General features: G+C 41.9%; 2 protein-coding genes across 4 annotated transcripts in view; one reads left to right on the top strand and one right to left on the bottom strand.

Moving 5' to 3' along the window:
- Positions 1–1098, bottom strand: part of TSNAXIP1 (translin associated factor X interacting protein 1) — a 31589-nt gene extending 30491 nt beyond the window's left edge. Inside the window, exons 1-2 of one of the 3 annotated variants that reach the window (XM_070760398.1) lie at positions 1002–1098; positions 407–433 (exon numbers count right to left, since the gene is read on the bottom strand). In XM_070760398.1, the coding sequence (XP_070616499.1) occupies positions 407–433; positions 1002–1036 (62 nt within the window). In that variant the 5' untranslated portion in view covers positions 1037–1098. Of the gene's footprint in view, positions 1–406; positions 434–561; positions 588–1001 lie in introns of those variants that run through there. The other 2 variants (XM_070760400.1, XM_070760399.1) reach the window with 2 other exon arrangements.
- A 2862-nt stretch (positions 1099–3960) lies between these two features.
- The window catches only part of RANBP10 (RAN binding protein 10), a 62780-nt gene continuing 39406 nt past the window's right edge, over positions 3961–27334 (top strand). Inside the window, 4 exon segments of the mRNA XM_070760394.1 lie at positions 3961–4026; positions 4028–4235; positions 6314–6425; positions 19139–19191. Coding sequence (XP_070616495.1) covers positions 3976–4026; positions 4028–4235; positions 6314–6425; positions 19139–19191 — 424 coding nt within the window. The 5' untranslated portion in view covers positions 3961–3975.

Genomic DNA, 27334 nt, shown 5'->3' with positions numbered 1-27334 from the left:
TTTTCAGTGCTCATTTGTTTACAAGCTGGAACAGATGTTAGCAGGCTCAGCGGCAATTGTTTTAAGAGAACTTTAAATCTATTCCTAAGACTGCTTTCCTGCATCCCAGCCTCCAAATGAGCTAGGCCAGGAGTAGGCAAAGTTGGCTCTTCTATGACATGTGGACTTCAACTCCCAGAATTCCTGAGCTAGCATGATTAGCTCAGGAATTCTGGGATTTGAAGTCCACAAGTCATAGAAGAGCCAACTTTGCCTACCCCTGATCTAGGGCTAGGCAACCAACTCTCATTGTCAGCAACCCACCCAGCCAAGGCTCTACTGTTAATAATTTTGGAAAATAAAAATTATTTATTTATTAGATTTCTATGCCAACAAAAATGTCAATTAATCTCTTCTTTGCAGTTACCTTTTTTCTGCTTCTAGATTGCCAGACCTAGAATATTAACAGAGTAAAGGGTACATAGGTTAATTTCCCCAATAAGTTTTCTTTTGAAAAGCTCCCATTCAACAATACAAACGAAGAGATCTTTAATTAAGCTCCGTCAACAAAAAACCCATCACCTGCAACAGGTGGCGGCCCATCCAACTCTCCACCTGCGATTCGAATTACCCGCGCAAAATAGACCAACCCGGGAGGGCGGGGCAACTTCATTCCCCCCCCCAATCAGCCAATCGGGGGCGAGATCCCTGCGGAGACCATGCCCACGGGACGGCCCATGCAAATAGGTGGAGAAAGGAGGCGCTTGCGCAGTATGGTCACCGTAGGGGCGGAGCCGGAGAATAAAAAGGGGCGTCCCGTTCTTTCCCTGACTCGGCCTGCTGGGAATTGTAGTTTAGCCTATCAGTCGGCGGCTCCACAACAACGCTAACGAAGCCTAAGGCCTTGTAGGCCCGACCGCTGGAAGGAATCCCGCTTTTCTGGCGTGACGAAGCTTTCCCAACCCGAACCGGGCTATTTGTCTACCGGCCTCGCTTCAAGCGCCTTTCCGAAGCGGACTCACCCTAAAAAAGCGGAGGGGCGGACCTCCATGGCCATGGAGAGTTGGAACAGCCTCGGAGGCTGTTGATTGAGCGTCGCCACGGCAACAGGCCCCGCCCCTCGGCGCTCGGGGAAAGGCTGCCGCGCCCTCTAGAGGCACCTCGCGGTAGCGCACTGAGCTCCTGGAGGGCTTTTTTCCACGAGACCCCCCGAGCATCTTTGGTTCAGGAAGAGGCCTTGCCTTGGGATGCTCGAACCAGGGACAATTAGCTTTTTATTGGGAGGGGAGGAAAAAAAGTGTCCTAGGAGCCTTAACTGGCCGTGCCGGGAGCACTTCGAGGAAGGCTTCCAGGCTAATAGCTGCAAATTGGAGCATCACCAGATCCGAACCCCGAATTGTTTCTTCTGCAAATTTATCTTTATTATTTTATATATCTTTATTATTTTATTTACTTATTTGTCAATCAAGTTTAGGATAGTAGTTTATATACTGTTCAAAAAAGTAAAGGGAACACTCAAAGAACACATCCTAGATCTGAACCAATGAAATATTCTCATGATCTTGTTCTGTACAAAGTTGAATGTGCTGACAACATGTGAAATTGATTGTCAGTGTTGCTTCCTAAGTGGACAGTCTGATTTCACAGAAGTTTGATTTACTTGGAGTTCAAGTGCTTCCTTTATTTTTTTGAGCAGCATATAAACAACATAGAAAGTAATGATAAAAGATAGTAGGACAGGGACAGTAGGCACAATGGTGCGCTTATGCGTGCCCTTTACAGACCTCTTAGAAAAGGGGAGAGGTCAACTGTAGACAATCTAAGGTTGAAGATTTTGGGGTTGGGGGAAGAAACAACAGAGTCAGGTAGTGAATTCCAGGCGTTGATCATTCTATTGCTGAAGTCGTGTTTTCTGCAGTTTGGAGTGGGTTAAATTTAGTTTGAATCTATTACGTGCCTGTGTGTTGTTGCGGTTGAAGGTGAAGTAGTTGAAATACAGCGTTGGCAAGCAGGGAGGGGTCCGTTGCGGTAGACCTTTCATAGAAACCACGTGGTTTTTGGGTGCAATGTTAATTAATATTACAAGGGACGGAACAGGGGGTGAATATTGTCAGGGGTTGTATAGAGATGGATCTTGCTAGTTTGTTTCCCCCATTGCTGCTAATTGTGCGATGGCTTGGTTGTTGTTGTTTTTAGAACATATTAGAATAATAGAATCAGAAGATCCTTGGAGGTCTTCTAGTCAACCCCCGTGCTCACACGGGAGAAACCCTGTAACTTTATAAGTCATAGGGTCGCCTCCCACCCGCTTTCTCAACGTGCAGATATTCCACTGCGTGATTGATTTGCTCAAGACGATTAGGGGACTGGAGGCTAAAACATATGAAGAATGGTTGCAGGAACTGGGCATGGCTAATTTAATGAAAAGAAGGACCAGGGGGAGACATGATAGCAGTGTTCCAGTATCTCGGGTTGCCACAAAGAAAAGGGTGTCAACCTATTCTCCAAAGCACCTGAGGGCATAGTTCCCTCTAAGCTGAGCAGTGAGCAATCGCTCACTTAAAAATCATCATCAACTCAGAGTTTTCAAACCTGCCAGAAGCCGAGAGGGAAAGAGTGAGAGGGAAGGAGAGAGAGAGGAAGAGAGAGAAACAGATAGAAAAAAGAGAGGAAGGAAAAGAGAAAGAAAAAGAATGGGAGTAAGGAAGAGAGAAAGAAAATCAAAATCAAAATGATTTGCTCAAGACGATTAGGGGACTGGAGGCTAAAACATATGAAGAATGGTTGCAGGAACTGGGCATGGCTAATTTAATGAAAAGAAGGACCAGGGGGGAGACATGATAGCAGTGTTCCAGTATCTCGGGTTGCCACAAAGAAAAGGGTGTCAACCTATTCTCCAAAGCACCTGAGGGCATAGTTCCCTCTAAGCTGAGCAGTGAGCAATCGCTCACTTAAAAATCATCATCAACTCAGAGTTTTCCAAACTGCCCAGAAGCCGAGAGGGAAAGAGTGAGAGGGAAGGGAGGAGAGAGGAAGAGAGAGAAACAGATAGAAAAAAGAGAGGAAGGAAAAGAGAAAGAAAAAGAATGGGAGTAAGGAAGAGAGAAAGAAAATCAAAATCTAGTTTGAAACTAGCTCAACTATTTAAGTGGCATTTTGATATTGATAGACTTGCCCTATTATGAGCTCACTGTTATAGACAAACAGTACAGTATTTTATTTTGAAATTCTCTGAGGCAAAACAGGGTGGGTTTTTTGTTTGTTTGTTTATTTATTTATTTATTTAATATTTCTGTGCCGCCCAGTCCCGAAGGGACTGCCGCTCAGACAGTATACTTTTCCGCCCACCCCAAAAGAAAATTAGAGGGAACACTGCCTGAGGGTAGAACAAGAAGCAATGGGTGGAAACCTAAACAAGGAGAGAAGCAACTTAGAACTAAGGAGAAATTTCCTGACAGAACAATTAATCAGTAAAACAGCAAGTTTTACTGCCCCAACACTGGTAGTTTTTAGAAGATGTTGGTCAACAACTCTGTTGTTAGGGAATGCACCCCAGAACATTCAGTACTGCTTTGAACGCTCCTAAAACAGGGGTAGGCAAACTTGGCTCTTCTACGACTTGTGGATTTCAACTCCCAGAATTCCGGAGTCAATCATGCTAGCTCAGGAATTCTGGGAGTTAAAGTCCCCGTGTTCTAAAAAGAGCTAACTTTGCCTACCTCTGTCCTATAAAAGGCTTTTCTAGCCACCGTCTTGACTCGCTATCCCGAAGGCCTTTGCGACGCCGCCGAGTGGGTGGAGATCCCTCCTTCGCGAGCTTCCTCGGGATTTGTAGTCTCGCCTCCCCCGAGCCAGCCCGGCTTTGAAAGCAGACCTGGACTCGCCTTCCCATCATGCCGCGCACCTCCCATTGTGGCCGAGCCCGCCTCCTATTGGACGGGGCCGGGGCAAAGGGGAGCCCTCTCCCCCTCCCGCTGACACAATAGTGGATCCAAGATGGCGGACGCGGGTGCAGCAGCAGCAGCAGCAGCAGCAGCCAGCTTACCTGGGGGGGGACTCGGCGCTGCCTCCCCCGCCGCCGCCTCCGCCTCCCCCGCCGCCTCCCCCGCCGGAGGAGCAGGAGCTGAGCCGGCGCCTCCGTCGCCTCTATCCGGCAGTCAACCCGGCCGAGACGCCGCTGCCCCGCGCCTGGAGCCCCAAGGACAAGTATAGCTACATCGGCCTCTCCCAGGGCAACCTGCGCGTCCATTACAAAGGTGGGGAGGGAGAGACCCCCCTTCCCCTGAGGGGGCTGAGGAAGGGGCGGTGAATAGGCCTCGCCGCCCCCAGAAGGAGTGACTGGGGGGGGGGGGGGTTGTCGGCAGGGCGTATTTTTGAGGGGGAGGGGGAGTGTCACCCAATGGTTAGAGCAACCCGAGGGTCTCGCCTTGGGAAGGGGGGGTGCCGGAGAAGGATGTCTGGCGGGCTCCCCCCTTTGTGGGGGCAGGGCTGAGATCATCCCCCCCCTTCGGGGCAGGCAGAAGAGCTCTCCTGGTTGCCCGCCAGCGGGAGGAACTGCCAAGGCTTCTCCCCAACCGGAGAAGGAAGGAAGGGGGGGAGAGAAGGGAGAAAGAAGGGAGGAGGAGGGAGGAGAGAGAGATAGAGGGGAGGAAAGGGAAATGTAATGAAATAAGGAAAGTAAAACACTGAAACATAACAGTATCAATAGTGCATAAATAGGATATCGATTTTTTTATATCCTGTTCGATATAAATGGGATGGGAGAGAAAGATAAACAAAAGATTGTGGCTTAAGGTGTGTGTGTGTGTGTGTGTGTGTGTGTGTGTGTGTGTATATATTTTTGTGGAGAAAAAATACTTTTACAAAAAAAAGCTTCTCTCCACCCAGAGGAGGGAAGGAGGAAGGGGGGAAGAGGAGAAAGAAGAGAGAGAGTGGAGATGTAATGAGATAAGGAAAAAAACCCAAGACTGATAAATAATAGTATCAATCCTATCAAAAATAGGAGATCGATTTATGACAGATGGGAAAGAAAGATATACAAAAGATTATGAATTTTTTCATGTGGCTTAAGGTATATTTATGGATGTATATATGGACATTGTGGTGGAGAAAAACATTTATCAAAAAAGGAAGGCTTCTCCCCACCCCAGAAGGAGAGGAGGGAAAGGGGGAGTGGGAAAAAGGGAGAAAGAAGGTAGTGGGAGGAGAGAGTGATACAGGGAGGGAGAGAGGGGAGTGTAATGAAATAAGGGTAACAGTATCAATAGGTGTAAAAACAGGGTATTGATTTATGGCAGATGGGATAGAAAGGTATAATTATGTATGTTTTGATATAACTAATGGTAGATGTATGGGTGTACTGTATATATGGAAATTGTGGTGGAAAAAATAGAACCTTAAAAAAAGAAAAGAAAAAAGACTTCTTCCCACTGTAGCACCAGGGAGCTTCTTTGGGGATTTTAGAGCATTTGCCTATCACCTGGAATGGGGTGTCCCTAAAGATGCTTCACATCCTCCCCCTCCACACACACAAGAGGAGGCAACTAGACTTTATGTTTCTGACCCAGTTGCAGAGCTGAAGAAGCTGAAGAAGCTTCTTGGATGAGAAGTGAGATGTCTTCAAAGAAAAAAACCTGAAAGTCCAGTTGTTGTTGGTGTGTGGGGGGGAGAAAGCAGCTTTGGGACAACCTGGATGACGGAGAATCTCCATAGACAAAGAGATGGTGTGGTTACCCCAAAGCAGCGATTCTTCTCCATCTCGGCAGTTTGAAAAAAATGTGTGGGATTCCAAACCCCCTGGATTTTGTGGCCAGGTAATTTTGGGATTCTAGGACAAAGGTTTGAAGTCCAAAAGTGTTAAAGTTGTCAAGTTTGAAGACCTTTGTGGTAGAGCAACATAAACGCACGCCTGTTCTTCTTGGGTGGTCCCAGAGAGAAAGCGAGAGAGGGAGACCCACAGCCCATCCTTTGAAGTAAAGTATCCTTTGGGGCAATATTTCTCAACCTCAGTAAGTTGAAGATGTATAAAACCTTCTGCCAAGGTTGAGAAACACTAACCCAAAGTGTACTTTTACCTTAAAGGATGAGGGGTGAGTCTTTCTGGGACAATAACAAAAGATCAGCTATGTGTTTCTGAAAAAAAAAGTCCTGTTCTTTTTACTAATGTGTTGAAGCACCTGTTTTACCTGTAAGGGAGTGTATTCGGCTGTAGGCTTGGCAGGCTGGCTGGCTCTTGAAAATTTTTGCTGCCTGATAGTTTTCGTTGAAGAATTGAAGAGGTTTTTGACCTGTCTTCTGTCTGTTTCCCTCCTCCTCCTCTGTTTGTTTAAATCAGGACATGGGAAAAATCACAAGGATGCTGCTTCTGTCAGGGCTACCCACCCCATCCCTGCAGCCTGTGGAATTTATTATTTTGAAGTGAAGATAGTTAGTAAAGGAAGAGATGGGTAAGTATGTGGCTTAACATGTATTCTTTTAAGTGTGCTTGTTGTCTTTTGGGAGAGCTGGAGATGACTTTACCATCTGTACTTAATATTTGGTAGGGATTTGAATTGTGGCTTAATTGGAAAGGGTGAGTGATTCATGCCTTTGTAGTAGGGCATTGCACCAGCAGCATTTCAAAACAAGGCGTTGAGATCATTTTATGGGGGGTTGGGTTCTGGTTCATTTGGGATGATGAGGCTATGAATCAAGTTCATCTCCAGTTCAGATTTTTAAAAACTGGTTTGACTTCCTGCTATCAAATACCAAACCAGTGATATAAACTGAGATGAGACACGGTGGCTATGCCTGTTTCTTTATTGGCCGTTCTACATAATTATACCATGTTTACCTCTTAAAATTCCTTTGTGGCTTTTTAGTGTATTAGATCTGAAATCCTATATTGCATGTAACAGTGTAAAGAAAGCAGTGGAAATCCATCCCTATAGCTCTTTAACTAGAACTATTTCCTGGCTACCAAATTATTTTACATATTCCTACATGTTATCCAGATGACAATGGAAACATCCTCAGACAGAGCTGGTTCAGAGCTTTGAATCAGAGATGAGCACACACCATCACCAACTCATAATTGGCAACAACTAGTGGAGTAAAATCGGTATGGACTCCAAATACTAAACCAGGGTTAAAGCAAATTTGGTTACATGATCAGCCAAAAATTGTTCCTGTAGAATGACAAATGACAAAAGAATGACAAAACAGTCCAGTTTGGGAAAGGGGAGAAAAGCAGGTTCATTTATTTATTTATTTATTGGATTTGTATGCCGCCCCTCTCCGCAGACTCGGGGCGGCTAACAACAGCAATAAAACAGCATATAATAATAATAATCCAATACTAAAACAGTTAAAAACCCTTATTATAAAACTAAACATACAGACATACCATGCATAAAATTGTAAAGGCCTAGGGGGAAAGAGTATCTCAATTCCCCCATGCCTTAATATGAATTAAACTAAATTGTCTTGCTTTAAGGAATTTGGGTGTTGTAATGTTAATGATGAGATGACATACATGGCCAGCGAGATATTGCAAAATCACAAGGGTGGAGAGACAAGATACGAGCCTCCTGACTGCAGTATTTTTATGTGCATCTTTGCCCCAGTTATTACAGTGATAAATTGGATGGATGACTCTTGGATATCTACTTATTTTAGGCATGGCTAAATTGCTACAGGGGCTTTAAGAAACTGGTTTCAATTAATAATAATAATAATTTATTAGATTTGTATGCCTGCTCCTCTCCGAAGACTCGGGGTGGATTGTTTGGTTTTTGGAGAAGAAACAGCGATGGACATTTAGGTTTATTTTTTTATCACCTTTATTATGTCTGGAAGGAGTTGCTTGGTTTCATAAGCGTCTGTAAAGTTTAGCCCAAATCCAGTTTTTCTCTGTGTTTGTTGATATACATATGTCAAGCCGGTGCAGAAGTGGGTGATAAATCCACGGCTTGCCCACACTATCTGTAGAAGGCCTGATGTTTATGGGAGGGGTGATTTTCAGGAGGGAACAGATGCAGCCAGAAAGCATCTTTTAGAGAAGTTCAAGGCCAGCACATGTCCACCACCTGGGCAGAAGTGGAAGGAGGAGTTGCCACACTGGCACAACCTAAATGGGCAACCTGACAAGTTTGTGGATGGATGGCAAGGCATGTGAGCTTTCAACTGGGTGGGAAGCTCAGGTTCGAGTTCCCTAGTGTAGGTGCCAGGATGCATCCGGAAATAAATTGGAACTTTGAAAAATACCTTGACTTGAACTCTGATTTAAATTTGGATGTTGCTGGAACCTTGACAACAGACTAATTTCAATAATACTTCTACATGATTTTTTAAATAACCTTTTTATTAAGATTATAACCTTTTTTTTTTTGCTAAATCAGGATGTGAGAAGCTCAGAGCATTATTTATTATTTATTATTTATGTACAGTATTGGATTTATATGCCGCCCCTCTCCGCAGACTCGGGGCAGCTAACAACAGTAATAAAAAACATCATGTAAATCCAATACTAAAACAACTAAAAAACCCTTATTATAAAACTAAACATCCATACAAACAAACACACCATGCATAAATTATAAAGGCCTAGGGGGAAAGAATGTCTCAATTCCCCCATGCCTGAACGACAGAGGTGGGTTTTAAGGAGCTTACGAAAGGCAAGGAGGGTGGGGGCAATTCTAATCTCTGGGGGGAGTTGATTCCAGAGGGCCGGGGCTGCCACAGAGAAGGCTTTTCCCCTGGGCCCCGCCAAGCATATTAATACAGTGTCAGGATGCTTCTGATAGTTTCAGCCACCATCTTCATGAGGAACTATTTCATTAAATGAATTTAATTTTATTTTATTTGTTTTGTCAAGTACGTATTGGTGGTATACAAAGATTAATATTTATATACATGATAGTAGTAAAAGAGAAACATTAGGACAGAGGACACAGAGTAAGCTTTTACTTTGAATAATAGGGTAAAACATTTTTTTTTGTGATGCCCAGAATGGATTTGTGGCTAAAAAACAGATTGGAGTGAAGCATTCATTGTTGTATTTCCAGCAAATACCACTCAGTTTTGAGTACGTTGCTTTTTTCTTATATAAAGAGCTTGGGCTGGTTAGTTTTGAGGGATGTATAGAACGGCTATATAAGTTTGGAAATTCAAGGGTAATGCTAGCAGCTGTTCTAAATTAGCAGTGGTACTTCTGTGCTGTAAATGCTGCCAAAGGGGGCAAATTTACAATTCATTATACAATTCCCAGAATGGTTATAAGGAATTATCATTAACTAGGTTAATACATTCCCTCAGGGACCCTTGATAGCTGTGCAGTTGGTTATGACCCATGGTGATGTGAAGATTGTTCTGCAAAGCCAATTTAAAATTAAAATCTTGTACCTGTCAGAAAATAGATGCATCATACTTGTAGCTCAGTGGTCAGGAATGATCTAATGGTGAGATCAGAAAATATCGAGAAATATTTGTGCTAGATTTGCACTGTGGCTTTCTTCCAGAATCTCAAAGTAGCTTACGTGGGAATGGTCACAATAACACATTTTGAGGTAGCAACTAGTTCTACGTCTGGCGAGACCACATTTAGCATACTGTGTTCAGTTCTGGAGACCTCACCTACAAAAAGATATTGATAAAATTGAAGGGGTGCAAAGACGGACTACAAAAATGGTGGAAGGTCTTAAACATAAAACTTATCAGGAAAGACTTAATGGACTCAATCTGTATAGTCTGGAGGACAGAAGGAAAAGGAGGGACATGATCGAAACATTTAAATATCTTAAAGGGTTAAATAAGGTTCAGTAGGGAAGCATTTTTAATAGGAAAGTGAACACAAGAACAAGGGTACACAATCTGAGGTTAGTTGGGGAAAGATCACAAGCAACGTGAGAAAATATTATTTTACCGAAAGAGTACTAGATGCTTGGAACAAACTTCCAGCAGACGTGGTTGGTAAAATCCACAGTAACTGAATTTAAATATGCCTGGGATAAACATATATCCATACTAAGATAAAATACAGGAAATAGTATAAGGGCAGACTAGATGGACCATGAGGTCTTTTTCTGCCGTCAATCTTCTATGTTTCTATGTCCCCATTCCATGGACTTGAACCTGGCCTCTCTTGTCCAGTGTTTTTCAATCTTCACAACTTTAAGACATGTGAACTTCCAGCCTCCATAATGTTCTAGCTCAGTGATGGCTAACTTTTTATGGAATGAATGCCCACAGCACGCACAAGTGCATGCTAGAACCCCCAAATGCAATGTGAGTAAGGCCCCTGCACATGCATGTGCAATTGGCCTGCACATGAGTATGCCCCCCCATGCATCCTGCCGCTGTGCATGCGTGCCAGAGACCCGTCAGCCATTGGAAGGCGTGTGCACATGCGCAGTGGAGCTGAACTAGGGCGATGCTCACGTGCCCACAGAGAGGGCATTGCGTGCCAGGAGTACCATAGGTTTGACATCACAGTTCTGCTGGCTGGGGAATTTTGGAATACAAAGCTTAAAGTTGCCAAGATTGAAAACCCTACTCTAGTCATACATAGACCATATTTTATTATTTATTTATTTTATTTATTTATTTCTTGGATTTGTATGCCGCCCCTCTCCGTATACCTCGGGGCGGCTAACAACAGTAATAAAAAACAGCATGTAAATCCAATACTAAAACAACTAAAAAAACCCTTATTGTAAAACCAAACATCCATATAAACAAACATACCATGCATGAATTGTAAAGGCCTAGGGGGAAAGAATATCTCCGTTCCCCCATGCCTGACGGCAGAGGTGGGTTTTAAGGAGCTTACGAAAGGCGAGGAGGGTGAGGGGCAATTCTAATCTCCGGGGGGAGTTGGTTCCAGAGGGACGGGGCCGCCATAGAGAAGGCTCTTCCCGTGGGCTCCGCCAAACGACATTGTTTTATTGACAGGACCCGGAGAAGGCCCACTCTGTGGGACCTAACCGGTCGCTGGGATTCGTGCGGCAGAAGGTGGTCTCGTAGATACCCTGGTCCGGTGTTAGTACTGTGTGTATAACTAGTTGGGTTTTACAATGTATAACTTAAGCCAGCAATGTATGGTTAAAGGGATTGATTGGTGTATTTGTGAACGACTAGGACTGTTACTGACTACGATATTTGCCTAATGTAAATAATATAAAATAACAGTTAAATAACATTAAATAACAGTTAATGTATGTGGTCTGGTTATTTGAAGTACTGCTCACATATTTGGAGTATTAGCTGGATATCTGCTACCTCCACGTTTTCCTCTGTGTAACACTTAGGGGTACAGCTTATTCCTTAACACCTAACATATTAGTAATCCCATTAATAATGCCATTTTTCCCATTTGCTAATCAGTCAATCTGCCCCAGGTGCCTGATGGAACCACTGGGTTTCTATGTTTAATTATCTGTGTGAACATCTGGTCACACAAGTGATTCTGATAATATGAGGTGCAAGAGGCTTTCTCCAGTCTTTTTACTCAGGATATATCACTTCGTGGAATCTCAAGGCCTTTTGAATCGCTGCTCCCTTCTTTCCCCTGAAATCTATATGGTCCCAGGCTAAGTGGGCCTTTCAAAACAAACTGTAAGCTTTGAGACAGATGTGTTATGAAGTACACTGTAGTCTGCTTTGAAATTCAGTCGGTTTGAAATTGAATTTGTTTGTCATGAATTGTTTTGTCTATCATTTTAGTGTATGTATTTTAAACTTATTTTATAGATGCGTGAGCTCCCCAGAGTCAAGTTATGATTAAAGTGGCATGCAAAGCTAATAAAAGGATATAATCAATGCTAGCAAAATTATGAGATTGAAAAATGAAACTTGCATTTATTTGTGATTCCGATGCTGCTTATTTTTAGCCCTCTGCACGAACTCTCAATTCATTCAACCTATATAATCAAACATACTTTAAAGTCCAATAAGGAAATATCATAAATGAGAGCTAATTAAGAAAAGTAATTAGTGTACTATTTATGTTTATTCTTTCAGCAATCAAGGTATCTCTGTCTTTTGGCAATTGAAAGTCTGTCTTAAAATTGATTATTGCTTGTCTTTAAAAATGATAAGTTACAACTGTTGGATAACATTTAGGAACTGAGATATTCTTTCCCCCTAGGCCTTTACAATTTATGCATGGTATGTTTGTTTGTATGTATGTTTGGTTTTACAAATAAGGGTTTTTTAACTGTTTTAGTATTAGTTTTAGTATTGGATTTACATGATGTTTTATATTATTGTTGTTAGCCACCCTGAGTCTATGGAGAGGGGCAGCATACAAATCCAATAAACAAACAAATAAATAAAAATAAAAGTGAACAAATTTTGATGTGTAGCAAGAGCTAAAAAGTGTTAAAGGCAAGAAAAATTTACGGTGAGCTGAACAAGAGAGAGTATAGAAAGAACTTCCTGAAAACGGATTGTCACTTCTGCCTGCATATGTCCCTAAAGGTTTCTGGAAGGCTGAATTTCTGTCTATTGATAGCTAGAGCAAAGCTATATGCCTACACTTTCTAATTTGAATGAGCTAATAGATAACATCGTGTTTGTTCAGGTTTGTTGACTGCACAACACTTAATAGTGATTGCATTTTTAAAAATCTCAATGTTTGCCTTCTTAAATTGTGAAATGGATATTTATTGCCTTTGATACACAATTCTTAATTGCGATATGTTTGGCTTTAAAGACAAGAACGATCAATACTAGTATCTTCAGAATGCTATAAAGCTTAGGTGCTACAACATAATTACCCAATCATAGATATCAGCCCTTGAATACAGCTGTTCCAGAGTATTAGAGTTGGACTTTGACAGATTTGGTTTCAGGAATTTATTTTCTAACCACACTCCTCTGACTACATAATGGAGCAGGTCTAGTTTTGGCTCAGTTTCACGTATGGAAGTGGAAATGCCATGTTTTCCTGAAAATAAGACCCTGTCTTGTTAAAAAAAAAAAAAATTACAGTCATAGACCAAAACAAATAAAAACACTCAGTGAATACACAATCAAAAGTTGTAGGATAAAATGATAAATAACAGATAAAATCCATGATAAAATCCAGTCTATCAATTATGCATTGTCAATACTACTAAAATTACAATCCATAAGCTGTGAGGTCTATATTCAGTTTTATAATACAGTGGTACCTCGGTTCTCGACCACAATTCGTTCCAGAAGTGTGGTCGAGAACTGATTTGGTCGAGTACCGAATTAATTTATCCCATAGGAAATAATGGAAATGGGTTTAATTGGTTTCCAGCCCCTATTTCCTTTATTTCCTATGGGATAAAGATCTGAGGTCTAAGCACTCCAAGCTGTAGGAAGGGTGGGGGCAGCTGCAATACCGGCAGTTTCCGGGGGGGGGGGGGGGGGCTCCTTTCCTCAGTGGTTCGTCTTCTTCCCTTTAAGCAGCTACACCAACTTTCTCCTTCCCGGCGGCGGCGGCTTTCCTTCAAGCAGCAGCAGCGCCGGGAACGTCACATGAGAAAGGGAAGCCGCTGACGTTCCCGGCGCTGCTGCTGCTGCTGCTCGAAGGAAAGCCGCCGCCACCGTCAGGAAGGAGAAAGTTGGCGTAGCTGCTTAAAGGGAACAAGACAAACCACTGAGGAAAGGAGCCCCCCCCCCCGAAACTGCCGGTATTGCAGCCGCCCCCACCCTTCCTACAGCTTGGAGCGCTTAGACTAGAGACTGGGAGGCTGTTTAGTGGGCGGCCAGGATGGGCGTGTCGGATTCCGACTCCCATTCCGTCTCACCCCGTCCCCTCAGATCTTGTAACATTTCGGATAACAAAATTTTCTGTGGCTGTTCGGTATCTGAATTTTTGTTCAGATACCGAAGCAAATTTTTGCCGAAAATTTTGTTCGGTATCCGAAATGTACGAGAACCAAAGTGTTCGAGTACCGAGGTACCACTGTATTAGGAAAAAGAATAAACAAGGTTGCCAGATTTGTCGTATAAATTAGCTAAGGTGTATTAGGTACATAAAAGCTGGCCACAAATGGCATACATATACACATACATACATACATACATGTATACACACATATGCACACATATTCATACACACACACACACACACACACACACACAAGGGGCGTGCATAAGTGCATCTTTGTCCTACTCTACCTGTCCTAATATCTTTTTTATCTTTTCTATATTTTCTATCTCTACTTTTTAATTATATTATGTTAAACATACTACAATACAATACTATATTTGTATGACAAATAAATAAATAAAATATATGTGTGTCTTGTATTATTTTGAACCCTGAAATAAGTGCTTGGCTCTATTGCCATGCATTCAAAAGCCCGTTTGAGTTTATTATCAGGGGATGTCTTATTTTGAAGGAAACAGGGTAATAACGAACTTATTACATAGTAGAGCTATTTATGCCTTGAACATGATTCAGAAAATATATTTTAGCCCTCCTGTGAACATATTTATTAATATAGCATGCCTTCTCCTAGACTTCTGTGTGAGCTAGAAAGGAATCTCTGGTTGCTTTATTGAGTCAGCTCATTAAATTTAACATGATTTTTAAAACAGCCACCTCTATTTTTCAGTGTTGTGAGGTATCCTGTATAAAGACAAGACTGTTTTAAAGAGTGTGCATTTTTACATGCTTTTCCAAACATGTAACTTGGTTAGTGTTGTGGTTAGCTCTGCCCCAGCTCCTGCCCCAAGGACTGTGGATGTGGGGGAGACATCCACATGCTGCAGGCCTGCTTTGCCACCCCCCTCTGTGGAATCTGCTGATGAAGGCTCCTCTGACCAAGAAGACATGAGTGACAGGGAGGAGGAGAGTGTGGCAGACAGCTCAGAAGGAGATCAATTCTGTAGCTCCTCCTTGGATTCAGAACAAGAGTTAATGACACAGCCACGCATGCGGAGAGCGATGCATAGGCAGCAACAACTGAGAGATTATTATCAAAGAAAATGAGGCCACCTGTGGTTGGGTGGGGCTGTGGTGATTAGTGAGGCTGCTATAAATAGCCTGTGGGTTTGGCCATTGTGGAGGATTATCTGATCATTGTGTTTTGTGACTGCTTTACTGACTTTGACTTTTTGTGTGCTGATTTTTCCCTGCTTTGAAACTAAACCAGGGCAAAGTGTGTTTTACTTTGTGAAAGAAGAAGGACTGTGAATTGCCTCACAGCTGCAAGTCTTCGGAGAGGGGTGGCATACAAATCTAAATAATAAAATAAAGTATCACTGAACTGATAAGGGACTTGTACAAATTACCAGTTTGTTTGGAGACAAGTGCTCTTTGCTATCCCAAAAGAGGACTTGGTTTAAGTGAATTTTCATTATAAAGAACATTGTTTTGAATTTTCAAACGTGTGTGTGTCTGAAATTGTATCTGTGCATTTTTGGGAGGATTCTACCAGAAAGCCCGTTAGTATTCCTGCCAGTGATGTGATGGTCTTCAAAATCTCCCACTCCTTATAGTCCTGGTGGTATAATAGCATAGCCTTGTTTGTACGTTATTTGGTTCAGTGCCTTGAAACCTGACTTATAACAGCTGTAGAATTTCACTACATGGATTATGATCTCATTCTACGAGAGCTACTGTCCCACAGAATGAAAGTGGTTAATACACTGCACAATAAACAACACGAATTGTCTGACTGACTCTGCCCTCTCTGGCAGGCAGTGTTTGTAAACATTTTACAAATGTTCACTTGAGTTATTCTGAGTTACAAAATCTGTTGCTCCAGCTCTTGTTGATAGGATGATGTGGCGCATGTGTCGTTTCTGATAGAGGAGGGCGTCGAATACCAATTGGAAAGCATGCTAACCTTTCCCATACTAAGTGAGCAATGTTTGTTTGTTTTTTACCCTGTCACAATACCCACAATTCTGGCAGACATCTAATCAGAGGTAGTATTCAGCTGGCTCGGATCGGTTCGCCCGAATTGGTAGCGGAAATTGCAAGGGGGGCTGCCCATTAGCCCCCAGCATTATGCCGTTCTATTTAGGCGTGTTTTTGAGGCCAGGCACATATGTCGAAGGCAGCCACACACGTGAACTATGTGCACGCTTGCACAAAGTGAGTGTGTGCATGAGTGGTGAACCGGTAGTAACATAATGTAAAACCCATCTGTGCTTCTAATGAACTGCACATGAGAAGAAAAGTGTGAAATAAGCGTTCATTTGACATCCAGAGCAGCTTTGGAAATGAATGAGTTCTAGTGTTGGCAGTTTATAATTGGGCTTTGTGGTATAAATACATATTTTTTGGGGTGTGTGTGTGAAGGTATGAATTCATCTCTGTACAGTACGGCAGTACAAAACCTCATTCATTTCCAGAATACCAGTAATTGAATGGAAGGTAAATTTTCATTATCAGCTTGACCTATTAGTGCGAGGCAGAGGAAGGTATAAAAATGTTTAACGTACCATATCAGATTATAGTTATGATTTTAGATATGAAGGGGCGATCTCTATTTTTTTTTGAGTTTTTTAAAAAAAATTAAAACCTCAGAGCTTGTTGGCTTTAGAACCTGTCACTTCTGTGTCATTTTCCACCCATCATCAAGATGCTACCCAAAATTTTAGTGTATGACTACAGTTCTAATTTTAATGAATCGGTGTTTCTGAATGTATGACTTATAATAATAATTAGGTTCATGTGCAGGTTAACTCTTTTACTTTAGCGTGTCTGTCCTATGAAGCATTTGCATAATCTACATCTTTATAAACAATCGACTGGGACCCTCCAGAATGGACAAGCTTTAATAGAATAGAATAGAATAGAATAGAGTACAGTAGAGTAGAGTAGAGTACAGTATAGTACAGTACAGTAGAACAGTGTTTCCCAACCTTGGCAACTTGAAGATATTTAGACTTCAACTCCCAGAATTCCCCAGCCAGCATAGAATAGAATAGAATTCTTTATTGGCCAAGTGTGATTGGACACACAAGGAATTTGTCTTGGTGTATATGCTGTCAGTGTACATAAAAGAAAATATAGATTTGTCAAGAATCATGATTGTCATAGGGGGTCAAATAAGCAATGAAGAAACAATCAATATTAATAAAAATCCTGAAATGGACAGCTGTTGAGCATTATGGGCATTGAAGTCATTACATCTGGGGGGTACATACTGTAGGTTAGGTTAGGCATCCCACAGAGAAAGGATTCATGGTGCACTCTAGCCATGGAAATAGGTGACCTGAAGAACAGGATTTTTATTCATTTTATCGGTGTCCTTAACCTTTTGCCTTGCTATCTGGGACACCTGAGACTTGTAATTCAGCAACACCAGAACGTCCTGTGCATCCAAGAAGACAGGATTTGCCAGACTGACATTGTTCTGAGACAGGATGGAATATTTAAATTGGAAGATTAGATCTTCTTGCGAAAAACCTGTTTGTTCCGACTGCGGAGTTTAACCTTCTGGTCTACCAGCATGTAGACACGTCTGATCCTTTGGGAGTAGAAACCTCCAACCTTAATAATGTAAAGAAAAACTCCAATTGAGTTTATTCCCTTCATGTTCAGTTACATGAAAGGCTTTTACAAACATTAAAATTGGCCTAACCCTTGTAAAGCAGTTGTAAAGAGGAAACATTCCTGCCAACAGAAGATAACTTCTTAGAATTATCTTGAATAGATGATGTACTCTACTTAGTCACTGAAGGAGGAAATATCTCTTGCGCAGCTGACGATGAAGTGTGTATGCTATGCTTTATCAGAGTTGCTGGTCTTTTTCCTGGATATTAATTTGGGGCAAAGGAGCAAACTTACAATAAAGACAAATAGGCTTAAGTTGCAATATCTCCAAAACCTGTTTATTTATTTGTTTTGTCACGTACGTATTGGTGGTGTACAAAGATATAATATTTATATACAGTAGTCCCTCGCTATATCGCTCTTCACCTACTGCGGCTTCACTTCATTGCGGGTTTTCAAGAAATAATGAGAAAAATCATTCGCGGATCTTCACTGGTTCGCGGGCTTCTGAGGAAGTCGATCGGCAGATTTAAACAGCCCGCGGAACTCGATCGGCAGGTTTTTCAAAAAAAAAAATATCTAAAATTGTAAATACTGTATTTAAATACTGTATCTAAAATAAATACTGTGTGGGAAGGGTTTATAAACACTTAAAACAATGAAAACTTACCAAACAATTACAATATAAATACTTAAATAAGTACTATCAGTCGATAAATTCCCCATCGGGGATTTCACCTATCGCGGCCGGGTCTGGAACGTAACACCCGCGATAGATGAGGTCTTACTGTATATATATATGATACCAGTAAGAGAGAAACATTAGGACAGGGGACGGAAGGCACTCTGGTGCTCTTATGCACGGCGCTTTCTGACATTGTCAACTAAACAATGTCGTTTGTCGGGACCCAGGGGAAGAGCCTTCTCTGTGGTGGCCCTGGCCCTTTGGAACCAACTTCCCCCAGAGATTAGAATTGCCCCCAACCTCCTTGCCTTTCGTAAGCTTCTTAAAACCCACCTCTGCCGTCAGACATGGGGGAACTGAGATATTCTTTCCCCCTAGGCTTCTACAATTTATGCATGGTATGTTTGTATGTATGTTTGGTTTTATAATACTGTAAGGGTTTTTTTAGTTGTTTTTAATATTGGATTGTTACATGCTGTTTTTTGTCACTGTTGTTAGCCGCCCCGAGTCTGCGGAGAGGGGCGGCATACAAATCCAATGAACAAACAAACAAACAAATAAATAAATAAATAAATCTCTTAGGAATCAGGAGAGGCGAACTGTGGATAACCTCAGGGTAAAGTTTTAGGAATTAGGTGATGATACTACAGAGTAGTGAGTTCCATGCATTGGTTATCTCCACCGTTATTCCACAATTGTTGACCAAAATAATTTTGATATTTTCTGACATATTTTAGTGAGGAATAAAATTTTTGTATTAGAGTTAATAAGCTTTTCTATTAAGGGAAAATGTTTGAGCACGCAAAGCTGGCTCGATTACAGGCCACTAATATTATCCTTGTTAGATGTATATTGTGGATGACTTGAGAATTTGATGACAGTCTCCACTGAGGGATCAGTAACTTCATCCCATTTGGGCTCTACTATTAGTAGTGGGGAAGAGCCCTCGTTGTGACCTTGTTTGGAAATTGTCTCCTTTGCTGAACTAACAGATTTTTGTTTGTTTGAAGGTACATGGGAATAGGACTCTCTGCCCAAGGTGTCAACATGAACAGACTTCCTGGTGAGTCACTGCTAAGAATTATTTGTGTTTGCTCCTGAGATGTTTACTGGATTTCTACAATCCAGAAAGGAAAGGAAAAAAGTTACCCCTGGAATCCACGGGCAGACTCTTTTTTTTAGTAGAGGGGAGAACATTGCTTGAGTTGCAAAAATAGGAGGTGTCTGTATTTCCATATAGTGGAAGTTAATAATTTGCATTAATAATTTGCTAAATGTCAACCAATTGTATTAAAAGGCATAAAAACAAATTTGGCATCGGGACTTGATATCAGATCATTTCAACCTACCAGGAACTCTTTGGCAACTTTAAGACTTGTGGACTTCAACTCCCAGAATTCCTCAGCCAACTTGGAATTTTGGGAGTTGAAGTCCACAAGTTTTAAAAGTTGCCAAGGTTGGAGACTCTGCTTTAGGAGACCTCAAAGTGATTGCCTAACTGCAGCTTTGGGTTTAAAAATTCTTGAGGAATTTTAATTTTAATTTAAATTTTTTTAATTTAATTTTTTTTAATTTAATTTTTTTTAATTTAAATTTTTTTAATTTAAATTTTTTTAATTTAAATTTTTTTAATTTAAAATTTTTTAATTTAAATTTTTTTAATTTAAAATTTTTATATGCCACCCAACTCCCGGAGGACTCTGGTCTTACATATCAAAAGGTTGGAAAGCAGTCAGGCAAACACAGCAGGTTTTGGACCCATTACTCTTGTTAATTGCCGGGCATTGGTAAAATCTCACCTGAAATCTGCATCGCCAACCTATCTTCCTTTTCCTTTCCCCACCCACCACCCCAATTTAAATCCTCTCTAAATCTAGGCCAGTGTTTCTCAGCCGTGGCAGCTTGAAGATATGTGGGCTTAAACTCCTAAAATTTCCCAGCCAGCGAGGTTTGGATTGCAGTCCACACATCTTCAAGCTCTCAAGCTTGAGAGAAAAAAAGCTGGTCTAGCCACTCTATGCGCATCTGATGAAATAGGCTACAGTTCATGAAAACGTCTCCTTTAATATCATTCGTTATTGGGTAAAAGAGTGGTTTAGAACTTTGGGTTTTTTTTGCCACAACAGATTGACAGCTTTCATTTGAACCAAAGCGTTGCTTCTGTGGTGAGATATGATCTGCCCACCCTATATTTGCAAATTCATTACTTTGCCGCCCTTGTGTCTGGGATGTTACTCCAAAAATAGATGAAGCTGAATGTGCCAAGCAGTTCTCCTCCTCCTCCTCCTCCTCCTCCTCCTCCTCCTCTTCTTCTTCTTCTGGTTGTGGTGGTTGCTGTTGTTGTTGTTGTTCTTCTTCTCCTCCTCTTCCTCCTCCTCCTCTTTTTCTTCTCCTCCTCCTCCTCCTGCTCCTCTTCCTCCTCTTCTTCTTCTTCTTCTGGTTGTGGTGGTTGTTGTTGTTCTTCTTCTTCTCCTCTTCCTCCTTCTCCTCCTCCTCCTCCTGCTCCTCTTCCTCCTCTTCTCCTCCTCCTCCCCCTCTTCTTCTTCTCCTTCTCCTCCTCCTTCTCCTGCTCCTCTTCCTCCTCCTGCTCCTCTTCTTCTTCTCCTCCTCTTCCTCCTCTTTTTCTTCTTCTGGTTGTGGTGGTTGTTGTTGTTCTTCTTCTCCTCTTCCTCCTTCTCCTCCTCCTCCTCCTGCTCCTCTTCCTCCTCTTCTCCTCCTCCTCCCCCTCTTCTTCTTCTCCTTCTCCTCCTCCTTCTCCTGCTCCTCTTCCTCCTCCTGCTCCTCTTCTTCTCCTCCTCTTCCTCCTCTTTTTCTTCTTCTGGTTGTGGTGGTTGTTGTTGTTCTTCTTCTCCTCTTCCTCCTTCTCCTCCTCCTCCTCCTGCTCCTCTTCCTCCTCTTCTCCTCCTCCCCCTCTTCTTCTTCTCCTTCTCCTGCTCCTCTTCCTCCTCCTGCTCCTCTTCTTCTTCTCCTCTTCCTCCTCTTTTTCTTCTTCTTCTCCTCCTCCTTCTCCTGCTCCTCTCCTCCTCCCCTTCCCCCTCTTCTCCTCCTCCTCCTCCTCTCCTGCTCCTGCTCCTCTCCTCCTGCTCCTCTCCTCCTCCTCCTCCTCCTCCCCTCCTCCTCCTCTTCTTCTTCTTCCTCCTCCTCCTCCTCCTCCTCTCCTTCTCCTTCTCCTGCTCCTCTCCTCCTGCTCCCCTCCTCCTCCTCCTCTCCTCCTCCTCCTCCTCTTCTTCTTCTTCTTCCTCCTCCTCTCCTTCCTCTTCTTCTCCCTCCTCCTCCTCTTCTCCCTCTCCCTCTTCCTCTTGACTTCCATTATTGGCTCTTGAATCTTTCCTTCCTGATGCTTTTACCCCCAAGGTCAGCCCCCTGCCCCCAGCATTTCTATTTTTATTTCTGCACATTCAGTTTGATTTTTTTTTTTGCTAAATGTAAGATATTTTCTGATTTTATACCCTCTTTAGATGGGGCAAGAACGGGTAACCCTTTAAAGGTCTTAGTTTATAATTTTTTCTGTGGCCACAGCAGATGAGGAAATAATGGAAAGTGGACAGGGAGGCATGTGACCACTGAGAGATTCCAGTTTTGTGAATAGTGAGGATATATTTTTCTTATTTTTCTTTTGCTATTTTTTTTTGTTTTTCTTTAAATAAATAATGCAATTGTAAAATAAAACTATCAGATTTGGCATACAAAAAACTTGGACCAACGGCTATTTGCAACTGGATTCTAGTGACTGGATTCTTGCAAAGTCTGGATAATCACTACTGCAGATAGCTGCAAATAGTCCATATTTAGGACTTTTTACCCCTTAAAAGTGTTAACAGTTTTTAGCCTTGATAATCCAAAAAGGCTCTACGGCTTTAAAAGGTGGATTCAAGGATTGGATGCAGCTCTTGGTCACCAGATTTCCCACAATGAATTAGAATGCTTGGATTAAACTAGATGCTTATATTTATAGAACTGCCCGTCTGTGCTATTTATTGATGGCAGTTCTATTGAGATCAACTGTTTTTGTAACAGTTAAAATGGAAAGTTTCGGTGCCAACACAAACTTTTCTCTCTATTCTTCCCTCCCCCCCCCCCCACAGAATTTTACCCTTTTCTTTAGTTAGGAAACTTTGAATGCAACTTCAGGATCACTAAGCAAAGATAATATATTGATAAAATTGAACGGGTCCAAAAACGGGCTACAAAAATGGTGGAAGGTCTTAAGCACAAAACCTATCAGGAAAGACTTAATGAACTCCATCTGTATAGTCTGGAGGACAGAAGGGAAAGGGGGGACATGATCAAAACATTTAAATATGTTAAAGGGTTAAATAAGGTTCAGGAGCGAAGCATTTTTAATAGGAAAGTGAACACAAGAACAAGGGGGGACAATTTGAGGTTAGTTGGGGGAAAGATCAGAAGCAATGTGAGAAAATATTTGACTGAAAGAGTAGTAGATGCTTGGAACAAACTTCCAACGGACGTCGTTGGTAAATCCACAGCAACTGAATTGAAACATTCCTGGGTTACAAATATATCCATACTAAGGTAAAATACATGAAATAATATAGGGGCAGACTATTTATTTATTTATTTAATTGGATTTATATGCTGCCCCTCTCCGAGGACTCGGGGCGGCTCACAGCATGTACAGAAAAACAGGAAACAACAATAACAATCCAATTATACCTTAAAAAACAATTAAAATTCTAATTAAAAACTATCAATATCATTCATTCAGCAGTCAAACTAAACATTCATCAGTCAGGGGGGAAGGTCTAAGGAACCCCAGGCCTGGCAGCAAAGATGAGTTTTTAAACTTTTTCGGAAGGCAAGGAGGGTGGGGGCAGTACGAATCTATGGGTGCAGCTGATTCCAGAGGGCCGTGGCCCCCACAGAGAAGGCTCTTCCCCTAGGTCTCGCCAACCTATATGGATCATGGAGTCTTTTTCTGCCATCAATCTTCTATCTTTCTATATGCTTCTATAATCCCCTTATATATATCGAATCCCAATAAGGAAGGGTGTGGCTAGCTGATGAGGCCAGAACAAGGCCGAAATGGGACCATCCTATTCTCCCTTAATTTTAAAATTCCAGCTAAAAACATTTGATACATACAGAATATAGTTGTCGGCTATGAATAAATTAACTGCCTTGAAATGGTCCTGGGTTGGGCCTAGAGGCAAAAAGGAGCTGTGACGTTCCTTCAATATACCAGGGTGATCCGACATAAAAAAACATATAGCCCCTCCCTGGTACAGAGCTGGAGGGATCAGGTCTGGTGGCTCAACTGCTAATTCTCTGCCTTACAAGGCAGAGGCTGCCAGACCGAATCCCAGTAAGGGAGGGTGTGGCCAGCTGATGAGGCCAGAACAAGGCCGAAATGGGACCATCCTAGTCTCCCTTAATTTTAAAATTCCAGCTAAAAACATTTGATACATATATATATGTGTATGTCACATGTTTTTTTGCTGAATTTGAAAATTAAGGGAGACTAGGATAGATTTATTTCAGCCTTATTTTGGCCTCATCAGCTCGCCATACCCACTGGGACTTGAACTTGCAACCTTTGCCTTGTAAGGCAGAGAATTATCCTCTAGGCTACAGTATCTAATCCCTTCAGATCTGCACCAGGGAAGGGTTACATATTTTTGTGTCGAATCACCCTGGTGTATCGAAGGAACATCACATATATACGGTATATATATAACATTCTAAAGCAAGGGGATATATATATCTCCAAAGGTACTCCCCACCCACCTCCAAAAAAGGGCAACTGGAGTTTGCTTTTTTTGAAGACATTTCACTTCTGGTCCAAGAAAACTTCAGTTTCGACTGAACAATTAAAGATGGAAAGATTTATATTTCTGGCAGTCATCTGGTAGTTAGCACTCTTTCTGAGAGTCATTGAGGCCACTTGGATGACTGAGAATCTCCAAAGACAAGGAAAAGTATACTAATAAAGAGGGAAATTGCCAAACCGAGATGCCGTTTCTTCAGCAACTGCCTAAGATGTGCCAGGCTTTAAATAATGGTGATCTAGCAGCAGCTGTTTAGAGAATCCAAAACCTGTTGGGGTTTTTTAGCTGATGAAATAACTTCTGCTTCTCTGGGCTCCTTCAGCTATTAGTCTCCGGGAACGAGCAGCTTTAGCGCTGTGAATTGGAAGCAGATGGTAAAGTAATGCAACCCTAAGTTTTCAGGGAGATTTCCCTTTATTGCAGTTTCTCCTTTGGCATCTGCCCAGCCTTCGTTTTGCCTTCCTCTTATATTTCCTCACATTTGGGAGTGAAACTGCTCAGAGTAGAGGAATTTATTTAGATCTCAGCTGAGCCAATACATGTATCATGCCTTCTCAGCAAAACACACATCCCGTTGGAAATGATGCATCTTTGGATGCTTGTCCCAGCATTTGAAAACCTTTGGCACCTGGTATTATGAAAACTTTGGCGGTAGGGAAAGCAAGTAGGATGCTTGGCTGCATAGCTAGAGGTATAACAAGCAGGAAGAGGGAGATTGTGATCTCGCTATATAGAGCGCTGGTGAGACCGCATTTGGAATACTGTGTTCAGTTCTGGAGACCTCACCTACAAAAAGATATTGACAAAATTGAACGGGTCCAAAGAACGGGCTACAAGAATGGTGGAAGGTCTTAAGCATAAAACGTATCAGGAAAGACTTCATGAACTCAATCTGTATAGTCTGGAGGACAGAAGGAAAAGGGGGGACATGATCGAAACATTTAAATATGTTAAAGGGTTAAATAAAGTTCAGGAGGGAAGTGTTTTTAATAGGAAAGTGAACACAAGAACAAGGGGAACAATCTGAAGTTAGTTGGGGGAAAGATCAAAAGCAACGTGAGAAAATATTATTTTACTGAAAGAGTAGTAGATCCTTGGAACAAACTTCCAGCAGACGTGGTTGGTAAATCCACAGTAACTGAATTTAAACATGCCTGGGATGAACATATATCCATCCTAAGATAAAATACAGGAAATAGTATAAGGGCAGACTAGATGGATCATGAGGTCTTTTTTTGCCGTCAGTCTTCTATGTTTCTATGTTTCTGACATTTGTAAGTGAAAGTATATGACTACTTTCATGGCCGAAATAAAGTTGAAAAGGTTCACAAGACAGGCTGGCAGTTCAGATTCAACCCTCCCCAGATATTTCTGTTTAAAAAGCCAATAAGTTCTGTTTAAACATGTCTTTTTAAAAAAAAAAATGCACGTGACCAGTAACGGTGAACCTTTCTTTCCTCGGGTGCCAAAAGAGTGTGAGCGCGTGCTATTGCACAGGCGTGAGTTCCCACACCCATAATTCAATGCCTAGGGAGGGCGAAAACAGCTTCCCCTGCCCCCTCCCCCTTGAGGCCTTCTGGAGGCTGGAAATAGCCAGTTTCCCAACTTCTGGTGGGCCCGGTAGGCTGGTGTTTCACCCTTCACAGGCTTCAAAGGCTTATCTGGAGCCCCGGAGTAAGGTAAAAACACCCTCCCCATCCCTCTGGAGGCTCTCTGAAAGCCAAAAACACCCCCCAGAGCCTCTGTGTGAGCCAAAAATCAGCTGGCTGGCACACACATGCACGTTGGACTAAACTAGGGCAATGGCTTGGGTGCCAACAGATATGGCTCCGCATGCCACCTTTGGCAACCATGCCATAGGTTTGCCATCACTGCGCATGACTTAATTTTGGATTCTTCTATTTCAATATGTGGCTCTACTTTTAAATCCTGGCACCTGCCTCGCGTACTGAGGAATAATTAGTGCTTAATTGCAGCTTCTTTCTTAATCTAAAATTGCACATGCTTAGTTGCAGGAAGTCATGTAATTGACAGCATCAGGTGAGACCTGTAAACATGTGACGGGCGCTCAATGCAGGCCTTTGAGGCTGCCTCTGCAATTGAATATCTTTGAGGCTGACGACGAGAAATGTATTTGGTTGCAACTTCTGGGATAATGGCCATTCATTAGTTCCGATTGCTGGGCTATCCGGCTTTTCCAGTAACATCTTCCTGACAACACATCACTAGATGAATGCAGCTGATTGCAAAACACAAATAAGGTTACTGTTCTATATGCCTGTTTAAGCTGATTCGGAAAAAAAAAGGTGTTGCTATACAACCAACAACTCTGATGGGAAAACAGATATTCCACTTATTGTTTTGGGCACCTGTGATCTTTATTGAGGTTCAGATCTGTCAATGGTCAGAGGGTACAATAAAGTTCAGCTTTTAACAGATTCGGTCGTAGCCAAAAGTTCATTAAATTTGCATTTACCTGATTGGTATAATTTGTCATCGCAGTTTCACATCATTTGCATGACATAAATTCCATGTGCTGTCTTGCTTTGGAAAGGGTGGAATTTGTGTATTTTTGGGGGATGAAATCCAAAATTATGCTGCATCTGAAGGCAGCTAAATGTAAGCCAACAAAATTGCATTTGGAAAACTTATCCTCCAAATTTAAATACAATTATTATTATTATTATTATTATTATTATTATTATTATTATTATTATTATTATTATTATTATGATGTCAGTACAACACAGCAAACAAGATCACTATGCTGGATTTCGTATTTCATCACCAGTTGGGCGCTTCCCAAGCACCTAGGACTGCGTCATGTAGCGGCGAATTATGTTTGCTGATCCCAATTGCCTTTTGCAATTGACAGATGGAGATTTTGTCAATTCCGATGGTTTTCAAATGTCCGCTGAGATCCTTTGGCACTGCGCCCAGCGTGCCAAGTACCACTGGGACCACTTTCACAGGTTTATGCCAGAGTCGTTGCAGCTCGATTTTTAGATCTTCGTATTTCACTAATTTCTCTAGCTGCTTCTCCTCAATTCTGCTGTCTCCTGGGATTGCGATGTCGATGATCCATACTTTCTTTTTCTCCATGATCACAATGTCTGGTGTGTGATGCTACAGAATTCGGTCAGTCTGAAGTCAGAAGTCCCACAGTAGTTTTGCTTGCTCATTTTTGACCACTTTTTCGGGCTTATGATCCCACCAGTTCTTTGGTAAATGGTAGTTCCGGCACAAGTTCCGGTGGAGATTTTGTCAATTTCGATGGATTATTATTATTATTATTATTATTATTATTATTATTATTATTATTATTTAGACTTGTATGCTGCCCCTCTCTGAAGACTCAATTGGTTGATACTCTAATATCTAATGTGCTATATGCAAAAGGAACCAATGATGATTTCAGTT

This window comes from Erythrolamprus reginae, chromosome 9 (genome assembly GCF_031021105.1).
Source record: "Erythrolamprus reginae isolate rEryReg1 chromosome 9, rEryReg1.hap1, whole genome shotgun sequence".
Lineage (NCBI taxonomy): Eukaryota > Metazoa > Chordata > Lepidosauria > Squamata > Dipsadidae > Erythrolamprus > Erythrolamprus reginae.
Note: the sequence above shows the minus strand (reverse complement) of the source record. Positions and strands in the feature narration are given on the sequence as shown.